The sequence below is a fragment of the Diadema setosum genome, chromosome 4 (genome assembly GCF_964275005.1).
Source record: "Diadema setosum chromosome 4, eeDiaSeto1, whole genome shotgun sequence".
In the NCBI taxonomy this organism is placed as follows: domain Eukaryota; kingdom Metazoa; phylum Echinodermata; class Echinoidea; order Diadematoida; family Diadematidae; genus Diadema; species Diadema setosum.
Window position 1 is genome coordinate 2094668 of NC_092688.1, and position 13829 is coordinate 2108496.

The 13829-nt window shown below is 38.1% G+C and overlaps 1 protein-coding gene across 1 annotated transcript in view; it reads right to left on the bottom strand.

Annotated features, from left to right (window-relative positions):
- Nucleotides 1–4601: 4601 nt before the first annotated feature.
- The window catches only part of LOC140227515 (protein retinal degeneration B-like), a 58254-nt gene continuing 49026 nt past the window's right edge, over nt 4602–13829 (bottom strand). The window contains exons 15-22 of the mRNA XM_072307916.1: nt 12603–12763; nt 11340–11456; nt 9326–9445; nt 8413–8561; nt 7674–7823; nt 6662–6845; nt 5527–5655; nt 4602–4903 (exon numbers count right to left, since the gene is read on the bottom strand). Coding sequence (XP_072164017.1) covers nt 4616–4903; nt 5527–5655; nt 6662–6845; nt 7674–7823; nt 8413–8561; nt 9326–9445; nt 11340–11456; nt 12603–12763 — 1298 coding nt within the window. The 3' untranslated portion in view covers nt 4602–4615. The remainder of the gene's footprint in view (nt 4904–5526; nt 5656–6661; nt 6846–7673; nt 7824–8412; nt 8562–9325; nt 9446–11339; nt 11457–12602; nt 12764–13829) is intronic.

Genomic DNA, 13829 nt, shown 5'->3' on the forward strand with positions numbered 1-13829 from the left:
CATACAATATATACATAGTATTTTGCAAGATTTTTGTTTTTCTTTTTACAGTTAAGTCGTTGGTAGAATACAAAGACATTGACAGAACTATGCAGCAAAAGATGCTTGTTTTCCATGCCTGACAGTGTTATGGTTTGAACACAAACCTTCACTGCACAAGACTTTGCTACTCACACAACAAATACGACAGTACTTGAGTGCCTACGTAAGGCATGTCTTCCCATAGATATGACTTTTAGATATTCTGTGTTTTCAGCACTACTTTGTGTCCCATGCCTGAGTACGCTGTCATAGAAACTAGTGTATAGAGAGTGGGACACAACAAAAATAGTTTTCTAAATCTCAAATTCACTCACTGTGAGGGAATGAAATAGCACACCTTAGCCCCAGAGGTATTAGATAACTTATACATTCCAAACAGACACGGCCTAAATTCAACTGCAGTCCCCCCCCCCCCCCTCCCCCCCCCCAAAAAAAAAAAAAAAAAAAAATTTCTTTCCAGTTTTTATCTTCTTTATCGCACACTAAGTTGTCACGGCAGTAACACTAGTCAGAGGTCAACTCTTCCTCTTGTGAAATATTTCTAACGTATCGCACATTGCTTTCCATTCATGTTTTCATGCCATATTCTACAACAAATCCTCTACAGTCAAAGGTTGGTTTGGTTTAATCTTATATTTACTCACAAAATTCCACTTCCACTGAAATGGTAGCCCCGTGGCAGTTAGAGTGCGACATGTGGTCCCACAAATTAAACTCCATGTAACTTTACAACCGACTAAATTTCTGATCTCTTGTTTAATCAGGGTAGGTGCTACATGGGAGCATGGACACATCTACATGTACATGACTTGTACCTAGCCACTAGTATTGAATAATACTCATGTGTCGAAAGTGACAAACCGTTGCGTGAAAATTCCCCTATCGATTTTAAAGGGGGAAATCAATCGTGTCAAAGCCAACACTGGAATCACAATACATGTATGTGTAGATAGAAGAGTTGTTACAGTTTACAGTAAAAAGAAAAAAGGAAATCTTTATCACTACTGATGCACAAATATTTTGATTCATCCTGGAATGGTGCAGTCATAAAAACATACATTCTGTATCTCACCTTATCAAAACCCGACGTGACACCACAAAACAGCTGAACCCCACAAATTTTGGCAAAATCTTACTTCACATGGAGACAAATTTCAAGGCTTGTAATTGTTCGGAGTTGCAGAGTGTTGAAATGATGAGTATGTACTCAAGATACACCGACTCTGCAAGACAAAATATTTGGTCAGCAGTTTCTTCCTTCTTCACAAACTATACGTCTCTATCTTTTTGCTTTAAGAATATATTCCACACCAATATAATTCATGTGGTGTTTTTTTAATTCATTTGTGTGTTTTAGGAAAACTTTGGTGTTGATCATCAGTCTACATTGTTTCTGTCTAAGTCATAAATTCTAAAACCATATGGGATATAGGTTTGGTCCTTCACAGGCAAATGACTGTTAAACTCGAGTACAAGCCACTCAACTGTAAACATTTTGCAACAATGCACTAATAACTAGAATGTTGATCAGCTGTGTAAAGTTACACAACTGTGAAAATGCTTGGATTATACTTCAAAACCTCATTCCATGTTTATCAAATTCACAAGACAGACACTACTACATCACTACAGTGCAAACACTGGCTAAAAAACATGAGGCAGGAAATATTTAACATTACCATAATGATGCTGGCGTGTGTCACTACCCTAACGTTGACTGTTATCATGATGAGAAATTCAGGAAAAAAAAATAGAGAAGGATGAAAAAAAGGATATCCAACATCCTAATTATAAAAGACAGAAGTCTGAGGGGCTCTCTTTTTTTTCCTGCACTCCAAACCATGCCATACAATAAGGATTTTGCATTCACTATTGGCAGAGAAATGGGAAAAGGTAATTCAGTCTCATCCATTTCAGGGATGGCCAAAGCTGTGCAAAACCTAATATGAACACCACCCACACTGGAAGCAGTACAAGATGTGTAATTAGTCCACCCAGCAGCTGATATTTTTGTTCATACTGCATACATGCAATAAGACTATGGGCTTCCATGCATGCACAAGGTTCGATTCCCCGCCTGGCAGTAGTGACCTTCAGCAAGGCACTTTATCCTCATTGCTAAGTTTTTCGTAGGAGATTTGAAGCAGTCCCCTTGTGTTGGACAGCATTACCCTGGCATTATGCACAGAAAAGAACCCACTACAATTCTTTTGCAAAGAGTAGGCTGAAGTGGCCAAATGCTAAAAAGACTGGCTGATATCTGCAATAAATTTCTAAATGGAAGGAGGCAGTTTACCCTCAAGAAAAAGAAGAGGAAGAAGAATATAGTACTAATGCCCCTACCTTATACTATGTGTGGACAACAGCCACAGTAAATTTTGCTCAAGAGGGAATTTCATGAAAGCAGTGACTATGGCCATGGTAGGTCATCAAACAGACATGTAACAAAAGACTGGGAACTCATTCTTTGAAGTGACTTTGGAAACAATTTGATGCCTACAGCACACATGTTCTGTACATTTGTCAAGGGGAAGCCTCATAGACGCCATCCACACAAATGTGCATCTCCTTTCACTGTTTAACATTGGTGAATTACTTGCCATAACACCATAGAATGCAAGTGATCAGACCTATTCATTACTTAACCTTCCCCAGTAAAACAGTTGAATAAATGTGATAGAGGTGCTTAAACTTCTCTTACATGTTGCTAAACTTCTCTGGTCTGTCACTAAAATATTTTCTTTACAAAAGAGAAAAAAAGAAAAGAAAAGATAAAAAGATGACATTTTAAAGATACATTCTACCAAAAGATAGAAAATGGAAACTTCCTGGCAAGGTCATTCTAATGAAATAATAATAATCCCCATTATACTCCCCCAAATAACAAAGGATAAGGGTTTGGTATGACAGTGCCTTATTTAGTGAAACTAGGCAGATTTCTTTTTCTATGCAGATTTCTTGTTTTGCTTCATAAGCTCTAAGGCAAGGTTCTGCAGAAAAAATTTCCTACTCTCTTGCACTGTCATGACATGACCCATGGCATACTCAGTGCTACAGTCATCAAGGGCAGCAAGTGTTACCACGTATTGCCACGCTGGTAACAAAGACTATGTCCCAAAATAGAAAACTATGTCCAAAGAAAATTAACCCGTTGAGGACGGGCAAATTTTTCGACAACACACATTGCCAATAGATGCCTATCCGAGTATACTCGGGACTAGTCTTGAACAGGTTAAATAAAAATTCTACCACTGGAAGTAATGTTTAATTATACCTCTGCTAGCCTACATCAAGGCTGCCGAACATTCACACGACAAAACCACAAGGGTTCCAAGGAGCAATTAGGAAGATGACTGCATGTTATGTGCATCTCACTGGACAAAAATAATAACCAAATCAGGGGGGGGGGGGGGAGGAGTACATTATGACATCAAGAAATATAAATCTTTTGGGGACGGCTCCTTTAGAATCAGGGAGACTTAACAGCTTCGCTAGATTGATATCCAACATTGTGTTCACAGACCCTCTGATTCAACGAGGTATAATTGATATCTTTTCCTTTGTCTTTGCAATGAGATGTCAAAATCGCCATATCAAAAAAATGTCCGCTCTGCCTCAGTTTCAATGCGGGAGCTTTGTACACATACATTCATACATCACTCCTTCATGCCCCTACACTGAACCACTTCCCAACATCAATACTTAGAATACATGTTATACATCTCTGTAATTACACTAAAAATATATTTGTATTCAATCTATAACTTTCTCTTGCAAATGATATATCTCTCTGCTCTTTAGCAAATATACAAAAAAAAATTATCGATGTCATGTGATCGTTATCTTATAATTTTTTTGTTGCTATTTGATCATCACATTAAAACACACAAGCAGACTAGTGTAATTTGCAAAACAAAATAGTACAATCCTTTAGATTACACTCTATTCACAATTAACTTAAATATGGAATGATTTGACACATAGATCTCACAATGTCTGTTTGTTGGTAAAGCTAATCCTTCTCAGAGTGTCTTCAAAGAACACCTACAATGTAACATCACACTTTGCATTAGATGTACAGCTTGGTCTTCCATCTGTCAATCTTAGTATTCTTTCCTTTGTCTTTCTGATCTCCTGCGGATAAAAAACCCAGAGATAAATACAGGCTGCAGTCTTATCTGATTACTCTCGGAGCATCAAAGGTCACGGACCTCTCACCCCACGTCGTCCTCTGGCTGATTAGCCTCCGACAGAGAGTGGAGTTTTCATTCCGAGTGGCGGCAGCATGGATGAATTTTTATCGACAAACCGAATCCATCATCACGTTTCATTTCTTCATCAAAAGAAGGACACTGTCCTGTTTTGGGGGTGATTTTGGCAGCTTTTTGGCAGCTTTCAATCACAGGCTGTTCCAATTGCACTCCAGATAAAAGCAGAAAACTGCTACTTAAATCTCTTCCAAAATGTCTGATTCCTCGATAATCGATTCCGACCGATGGCTGGACTCCATCCATTGCACGTTGCATTCTCAAAATAAAAAAGCAACACATGCAGCAGGCAATGCCGTCTGATCTCAGACCTCAAACTTGACGGATCCCTGTGTGGCCCGGCTCAGCGTGCGCCCGACGCTGCCGCCGGTGGTTGTGGGGCTGGACCCCGCCCCGATTCCCGTGGGGCCGACGCCCCCGGCCCCGTGGTAGGATGCCGTCCTGGTGGCGGGCTGCTTGGCTGCACGCACCGGCTTGGAGCGTCCCGGCAGGCTGAAGCAGCCCTTGCGCAGCACCACCCTGGCATTGCCGACAGCCGGACGAGAGCAACGGCTCAGGCCATCTAGGTGTGCTGCGTAGCCATCACTCAGGATCTATGAGAGAGAAAGATAGGGAAGAGATGGTGAGGCAGATAAAGACAAACAAACAGAAAGAGAAACAGAGAGATTATATTTCACGAAAGAACAGAGATATATATTTCACGAAAGAACAGAGAGGAAAAAGAAATATGAGGAACCTTGTATCACATATCACATCTTTAAAAATATGACTGGTCGAAATCAGGATTACTACAACCATTAGAACCCTACTACTACCTTTTTAGAAGGCAGCTTGTTAGATGTCCCCTCCATTTAAAACCTCCTACATGTGTACTTCAATACCCATTGTTCAATTATTACTACTGCTATTAATACCATTATCATTCATTTATCTACTCATTCAAGTATCTATTTATTCATTTATGTGGCATTTCAATATCAATACAAATAAAAAATCATATTAATCAATTAATCAATGAAATACAACATTTTGAATTGACTCCACATGGCTTTGTTTAGATTTGACAACACACATCATAAAGCAATTCACTTACAGATTGAGATAGTTTGCAATCGTGCGATTGTGTTCACGACACTGTATATAATTTTGCTGGAAATGAAAAATCAATGAGATGAAGAAAGACTGGATTCATCTCGGGAGATTACATAATACTCACCACAGCTTGGTTCTGGTATTTCTTGGAGACCTTGCCGACGATGTAGATCTGGGATGGTTTCAGGCCAATGCTGGAGTAGATTGGGATGTCTTTGCTGGAACCGTATGCAGCATGGATTATTATCTTGTTCTGCAACAGAGAAAGGATAAGTGGAAAATGTCACACATGAAATTCAGTGGCTCAATGACAGAGGGATGGATGAATGCATAAAAATGGATGGGAGGAGAAAATAAAGGATTCAATGCATAAATAGATATTCAGTCAATTAATATGAGACTAAATTAATGTATGGAGCATGATGAATGAATTATCAAATGAGCATGTGACTACATGAAAAAAATGAATAAGTGAATTAATGAAAGCATGAATGAATGATTGATGTACAAATGAGCATAACTGGTTGAATGAAGCAAACTACGGTACAAAATTGAATGAATGAATGAATGAATGAATGAATGAATGAATGAATGAATGAATGAATGAATGAATGAATGAATGAATGAATAGAGAATAAATTTTAAATAAAGCTTGTTACCATCACAAAGACCAATGTAAAGTAGAACAAATATCTGCCTCAAAATATGTAATGATAAGTTCTCTCATTGGTAAAAGGGCCAGAAGGAACTAATAAATTGAACTTATGCTGGTCTCCTGATACACATCTTCTTGACAAAAAGCCTGAGACTCCAACTCTCAAAAGTTGAGGCCATTTCCTCAAAATCTCCCACTTTTCCACTGGAGTTTACATTTCTCCCGCTCTAGCTGAGTGTCTCCTGCTTAAATTCTAGCTTTATCCAATCCAACTGTTAGTTTTGTCATGTTCAAAAGCGAAGGCTAAGATAGCATGAGAGAGCACCTAGAACCCTTGAGATTCCAGAGCCCGGACCCCTGCCGTAAGGGATGTCGCACTTAGCACTCATGATATGTACTGCATGTAAGAGTGCATGCTCGTAAGATTAGAGTCTCCAGTTTGCTAGAGGGTTTGGGCAGGAGAATCTCCAGTTTTAGAGATGTTTTGGGTTTGGAGTCTCTAAAAAGGTGTGCCAGACAGAAAGAGAGGAAAGGAAGGAAGGGAGAGAAGAGATAGACAGAATGAGAAGAAACTAATTTGAGGTGGTCACGTAGCAAGCCCGACCTGCTCAATGAGTCCCTTGAGGTAGTTGGCCTTCTGGCGGAGAGGGTCCGTGGTGATGCTGTCACAGAAGGAGACGGCGCCGTGGGGAAAGTTGTGCTGAGCCAACCAAGAGACCACCTTCTGTTTCTGCATGCTGGGCCGCGCCGTCACGTAGATGATCAGGTAGTTCAGCTCCTGCCAGTGCCTGTAGGGCGCCACCACAGTCACCAAGAAGGACAGTCACAATAGAGGATACAAAATATATTTAGTGACATGAATGAAACTAGAGACAGCAACCATATTTGTTTGTGGCGCTATTCTTTCTTTCCAACCCATTTCTACCTCATGTTTGGGAGATTATTTTCAAGAGTATGACGAAGTAACAAACACAAACAGAAGAAAATTGACCAGCGATGAATATAATTTATAAGTGAAAAAATGAGTAAAGAAAATGGGATTCCGTCGGGATGGAATCCCATTTTCTTTGCTCATTTTTCCAGTATGAAAAAGATCAGATAAAGTGACACAGTCAATACCTATAAAGTGTGAAGCATAATATTGCCAACAAAGTGAGCGCAATTACAATGTCAACTAGATTGTTTTCAACTCACTTGCATCTTTGAGGAACCTATTGCATTAATCAAAACCAAGGCAATAGTATAATATTTAGAATTCACTGATGCTATTTACACGCTCGCTATGCATAACAAACACAATATCGCACATCAGAAATTAATAGTATTCCTGACTTGCTGATTGAAGAACATGAGGGAAAACTTCATCATACATATTACAATTAAATTTCTAGGATGAAAGCAAATATCACAGACATACAAACAAACTTAGTATCAGACCCAAAATACAGCACATATAGCTTTCTCTACCTACTTGCCTATCCATACTACTTAAAACAGGTAAAAAACATGGTTTTACTCCAATCACTGACATCAACATTTTGTTATTGAAAGACACTTCCCGAGGTTAAAAGGATAGTCCATTCACACTGACCGCTCAAAGCCAACACATGCCTCACCTGACTACATCGACTGCCCCTGCCCTGACCTTGGGGTCACGACCCATGATGGAAACGCTGGCGGTGAAAGACCCATCGATGCTGAACACGACACATTCAGTATTAGGTGGGACTACAGTCAAGTAGGCGTCAGATGACGTGTGGTCACCTCTGTGAAACAGTGAAAAGCACAAACACACAACAGGTCAGAACTGTGTAAAGATTTTTTTCAGTTTATTTGTGGGTTGTTGTTTCTTTGTTTTTGGCAACCCCAAGGACTCAGTAGCAAGGTTCCTATTGAATACAACTCATACCGTAGAACACAATCTGAAATCATAAGAATTGATATGTCTGTCAATCAAAAAAAAATCATGGCAAACAATGAACTCTGAATGCATGATAATGAATAATAAGAGACAATTCAGCCCACTTCAACATTATCATTTCCATGAAGCCTACACTTAGAATGAAATCAATGTCATGCAATATAATACAGCAAAATAATCTCCAAAAGATCTATTGCTACAAAAGTTGAATCAGTGACTGCAACACAGAGAATCATACTCTTTGAACAAAGAAACAGACATCTCAATTGGTTCACTTTTTCGTATGCTCAGATATTAAGCAGTAAATCCTACATTACCATTCAAAATCATCTTTAGAGAAAAGCAATAGCTTCTAATGGTCAAGATCAGGACATTGATACAAAAGCACCACAAGTGGATTGCTTGACCACTGGGGGATTCTCTCCAGTACGCACCTCACGACCATCTTGACCGGATAGATGCCCTGGCCGAGTCTTCTGGACTCTGGAATGGTGTAGGAGACCCTCCCGTTGCTACTGGTCACCTCAGTGGCAAAATGCACCCACTCACCGGACGGGGGCTGGGTCATGATGTGAATGTCCACCTGAGAAAAATATGTAAGCAGCAAAAATTTGAATGTATAAATGCAAGTGATACAAACTTTGACAATGTAATGCACCAAAAAGTATAATTTCTCAGGGCCGAACAGGAGTTCTGGGTTAACTCATTCATTCATTTAATAATCTCCTTCCAGTGTATAGCATGTGGCCACTTGCTTTCGAAACTGATATTTTGCAAATGATGGTGAGTATTTAAACAAAGTGAGTGTAATGATGACATATCACAAGTAAATATGTCCAATGCACACTGTAATAATTTCCCTTCAGAAAGGCACAGTAGTAGTGTCAACTCTACTTGGAAACATTTCTCCCATTATTATTGACAAATTTGCGCTGTTTGCATTTCCGTTGCGTATTTTTCATGTACGTACCTGACTGTACTTCAGCAATAGTACACATGACATTCGCACACACAATGTACATCCTGAGAACTTCGCACAAACTGCGCAAGAATGGTTATCGGCTTCATTGTCTGGACATATTCAGAGAAAGACCTTTCCGAATGTTGGACTTTGAAATTTTTTCGACTTTCACATCCTTCGCAAATTGTAACATGCTTAGTGAAAAAAGCCCTTTAGGTAGTTTACTCACACACGCACAAACATACTTACGGAGATAAAGTAACACATACTTGGAAATATGGCTAATAGAGAGACAATCTAGATAGACAGATACATGGATAGATAGAAGGACAAATTGATCAAGATTGATGGATAGAAAGAGAAGACAGACCAATGAAGTAACCAACCTTTTCTCCCGTGAGAGTGACCATGTCCAAGGTGCTGTACATAAATCTACCAACTAGTGTTTGGGGAGCTCCCTCCATAACTACTACATCCTTGGCCCTGTGGTTCGGGTTCACACTTTGCTGTGGAAGACAGAATACAACATTTCATTCGCACTCTGGCATACTAGCAAAGCAGATGGACTGAGATAACTCATAAAATTGCCAAAGAATTTCCCAGTAATCTCAGTTTCCACCACCACTACATCACAGGCAAGTCTGAAACTGTCATACAACTAGTCTTCATTGTTTGGTACACAATGTGACACAGTTTAGTCTATGAAACTAACTTCAGGTTTTACCAGCTTATACCTATTCACTTGGGAGATTTAATTCCTGATGATAACTAGACCGGTAACATCATTTTGGCATCTACATAATTCATCCTGCTTTCAATTTAACATATGTTTGCTAGGCCATTGTGTTACTGCCATGAACAGGCTTCACTTCTTACAGTGTTGTGGCTGCCTAGTACCAGCAGGTCTCAAAATCAAATCTCAGGTTGATTCTTTGTTTTTCCACTTGGTTATATATAATATACAGATCAGAGAAACATATTATTTACACAGAGCTACAGCAAATATGTCTGCTTATGGTGGGTTTACTTCAGGTTCTTATGATAAGTTGATCACTTTGCTATGCTTCAATATGGAAATAACTAGAAATGTCGCTACGGCGACTGGTGCATGCCTCCGCCATAATGCATGGTTCTCCTAATAGGTCTATAGTACAATGTCTTGACAATGTGTGATGACAGTTTCACACAATTGGCAAAATATTAAAATGACAGGTTTGCCACAAATGTGCTGAATGTTCACTTTCCTAGAACTAAGTTCAACTGGATGAATGATTAAAACATCAGAGTGCAGGTATTTGGGGGAACTGATGATTTTTACTTGACTTCTGACCCTTTTACAAGTTTATGCATTGAGTAATTTTCAAGGTATTGAGAAAAATTATAATTTCAGTATCAAATGGTAAAATACTATTATCTAAACCTGGCCTTTGACCTTTGACCTCACAGTTCCAAAGAGAATCACTGTTAGGTAGAACATGCATAAATATGTAAGTTTCATGATAATACCTTGAGTTACTTCTGAGATATGGAGGAAGAAGTACAATTTAGCACTCTCACTTGACCTTTGACCTTTTGGCAAGAAACTTCCCACAGAATATATATTGGGTTATACATGCATACATCAAGTTAAAAAAAATCCTTCAGGCATTGCATGAATATAAGGAAAGTAGTGATATTTTGAGGAGTTGACCTTGACCTTTGACCCATGACCCCAACTTCCCTAGATAATCACTGCCCATTGGTATATGCATATATACTAAGTTCCATGAAGATACCTTGAACCATTTGCGAGATATGGAGAAAAACATGAAATTTCAACCTTTTTTCACAAAATAACGTGTGACCTTTGACCTTTGACCCCGTGACACTAAAATCAAAACAAAGTATCATCCCCCCAGGATATACCCTCATACCAAGTTTGATGCAAAACCACCTCACGGTTCTTGAGATATCGACAAAAACAAAACGGGACGGACAGACGGACGGACGGACAGACGGACGGACGACCTGAAAACATAATGCCTCTGGCCACTTTGTTGGCGGAGGCATAAAAAGTTTTATCGCAAAACGAGCTAAATCCATTCTTGTTGAGATATTTGTTATTAAAGTTGCTAAAAAACAAGGAAAACAATAAGAAAATACAGGATATCATCAACCATAACTTATTAATATAGAATATTCCTTGCTATGTTACAAGTGAGGTATTACTGGAAGGGTTTAATTTTGCTCTATCTGATTATGGACTTACTTTGAAATGTTTAAAAATGGCGCTTAGACCATTTTGCAATAAAAGTTTTCATTCATCAATAAGGTCATAAATAAAACAGAAAAATCTAATATCTGCAAAGGCAATTTTGTTTTGTTTTGTTTTGTTTTTGGTTATGTGAATACACTTTGTACCTTCATCTTGACCGACGTCCTCTTCCTCTGCCATTTCTCCCTGGGCTGGGCTGGTACAAAGTTTGCCATCACTGACCCATCTCCCCCATGGCCACTGATGCTGTCGCTATGGAACACCTGGAAGACAGGAAAATATAATAATAATATAATAATATAATAACAACAATAATAATAATAATAACAATAATAATAATGATAATAATAATAATAATAATAATAATAATAATAATAATAATAATAATAACAACAGAAAAAATAACAATAATAACAATAATAATAATAATAATAACAATAATAATAATAATAATAATAATAATAATAATGATAATAATAATAATAATAATAACAACAACAACAACAATAACACTAACAGCAACATTAACAATGTCTTATTTACCCAACGTAGCCTCTCCAGTGTTGCCACTGGTATACCAGAGGGCCCTGCTAGTATTATTACCCCACTGTTGCCAGGTACCAATTTATACACATGGGTCAAGAGGGACATTGTGGGTACAAACATCTTGTCCAAGGACGTAAGCACTGGGCGGGAATTGAACTCGGGTCCTCCGATTCGGAGTCGGGAGTATTATCCACTATGCCACAGTGACCCCAATACACATTAATCACTCAGCATAGGGAATCAGTAATTCCTTAACATGCAGAAACACAGGCTATGTTAACACCGCACAGTTCTCACTACATGTGAAAGTAGAACATGCTACAAAGAGAAGTAGAACTCTGCAGATCATATTTCCTTTCACACACTTGAATTTCTATAAACCAGCAACAAGCAAACTTAGGGTGCTAATATACCACACACTTTGAACTACTTGTATTCCATAGTTTACTTTCAATGCATTTTCTCTATGTGCAATTCATTCTGCATCAGACATAAACATGCAATTCTGCATTAGAAAATTGGAATAGCTTGCCTCACTATCCTTGTAGGAAAAAAAAAAAGAACACACAAACCGCAAATGCAAACACATTCAAGTGAACGGACACTCAAGGAAAGCTGTCACTCTATGGTACCATCACAACAGAAATCTATTGACAGTATCTAGTTAAGTTTATACCCCTGCTTCAAAAACTCTACAGACATTGGTTCTGTCCATACACAAGAATAAGCAAATTTACAGCTCGACATGTTAAATTTTAGACTGAAGGTTTGTATACTTGCAGATGGCTACTACAATTACATATACTGTTCAATCATGACACAAACATTTTTCAACTCTCTTTCCAGGTGTGACTCCTCATTACCTGTCTGAGAATGAATGCAATCGTGTCGGTCGACTCCCAGTAACTGGCATGAAACAGATGAGGGAGGGCGCCCGTCGGGAATGCTTGTAGAGCCTCGGGACAGTAGAGGGCGTAGTCCAACCTCTTGCTACCCCACCATTTTGATGTGATTGCATTGACAGCTAAAATAAACACATAAATGAATTTCCTATCACTCCCATGTTTAGTTCAAGGGGTGGTATAATAGTGGTGCTGGCATTTCCATGCATTGCGAAATTCACATCACAGATTTTTATATTTGTGACATACTGCCATGTAAATAAATTGTGTATAATCCATGCATGTCTTTTTCCAGGAATTTTTGCTTTATTTCATTCAATACTTTATCATTGCATCAATCATATGCATTCACTTGAATGTGAATAAAAACAGCAAATGAAAATTTCAGTACAATTGTCAATTATTCGAAAACATATTTACACACATCATGATACAATGATAATTTCTAAAGAATAAAGTATGTAAATGTTCAAGTACGAATGTATACAAATTTACACACACACACTAACAAATATGCATGCATGTAAACTTTCCACTGATTCTTACTTTACATAGCATTTTATAACAGCAAGTCACTGTTGGGTCATATACTGCAGCTGCCCGTACAAACAGTTGATACTGATATGGCTTTTGAGTGAAAAAAACAGGATATGTAGGTGATCTCTCTAACTGCACTTTTTCCTGAAGTACCTGGATTTTTTTTCCTCCCCATACATTCACACTACTTTTCCTCACTAAACGGCTTAGAAGGGCATCAAGTACTAACAATGACTGACTGGTTCATTTTCACATTGTAAATAATTCATGGCAAGATACAGTTTGACACTAGAAAAATGAAGGTCTGGACATTATGTATCATCACATCAAGTTTGATACACTTTTAATGCAAACAATTTAAAGGCATTATTTACCATTTGCAGATGAAACAAAAATCTAACATTAGTGCTTCAAAATACTTCTAAAATGTGAGTTAAGAATAGAAACAACCAATGTAAAAACATTTACCAATATATTCAATGTTAAGTATCATTGAATATACAAAATGTGAACAAGATTTATAATAAAATTTTCTCTAGAATAAACCATCTACAGTTATGGTTTACTGAGAAAAATCTGTGAACTGTGAAATCTCCTAATATTTTAGGATTTATTGTAATTCTTTTTTATATGGTAGGATGTTTTGTAATA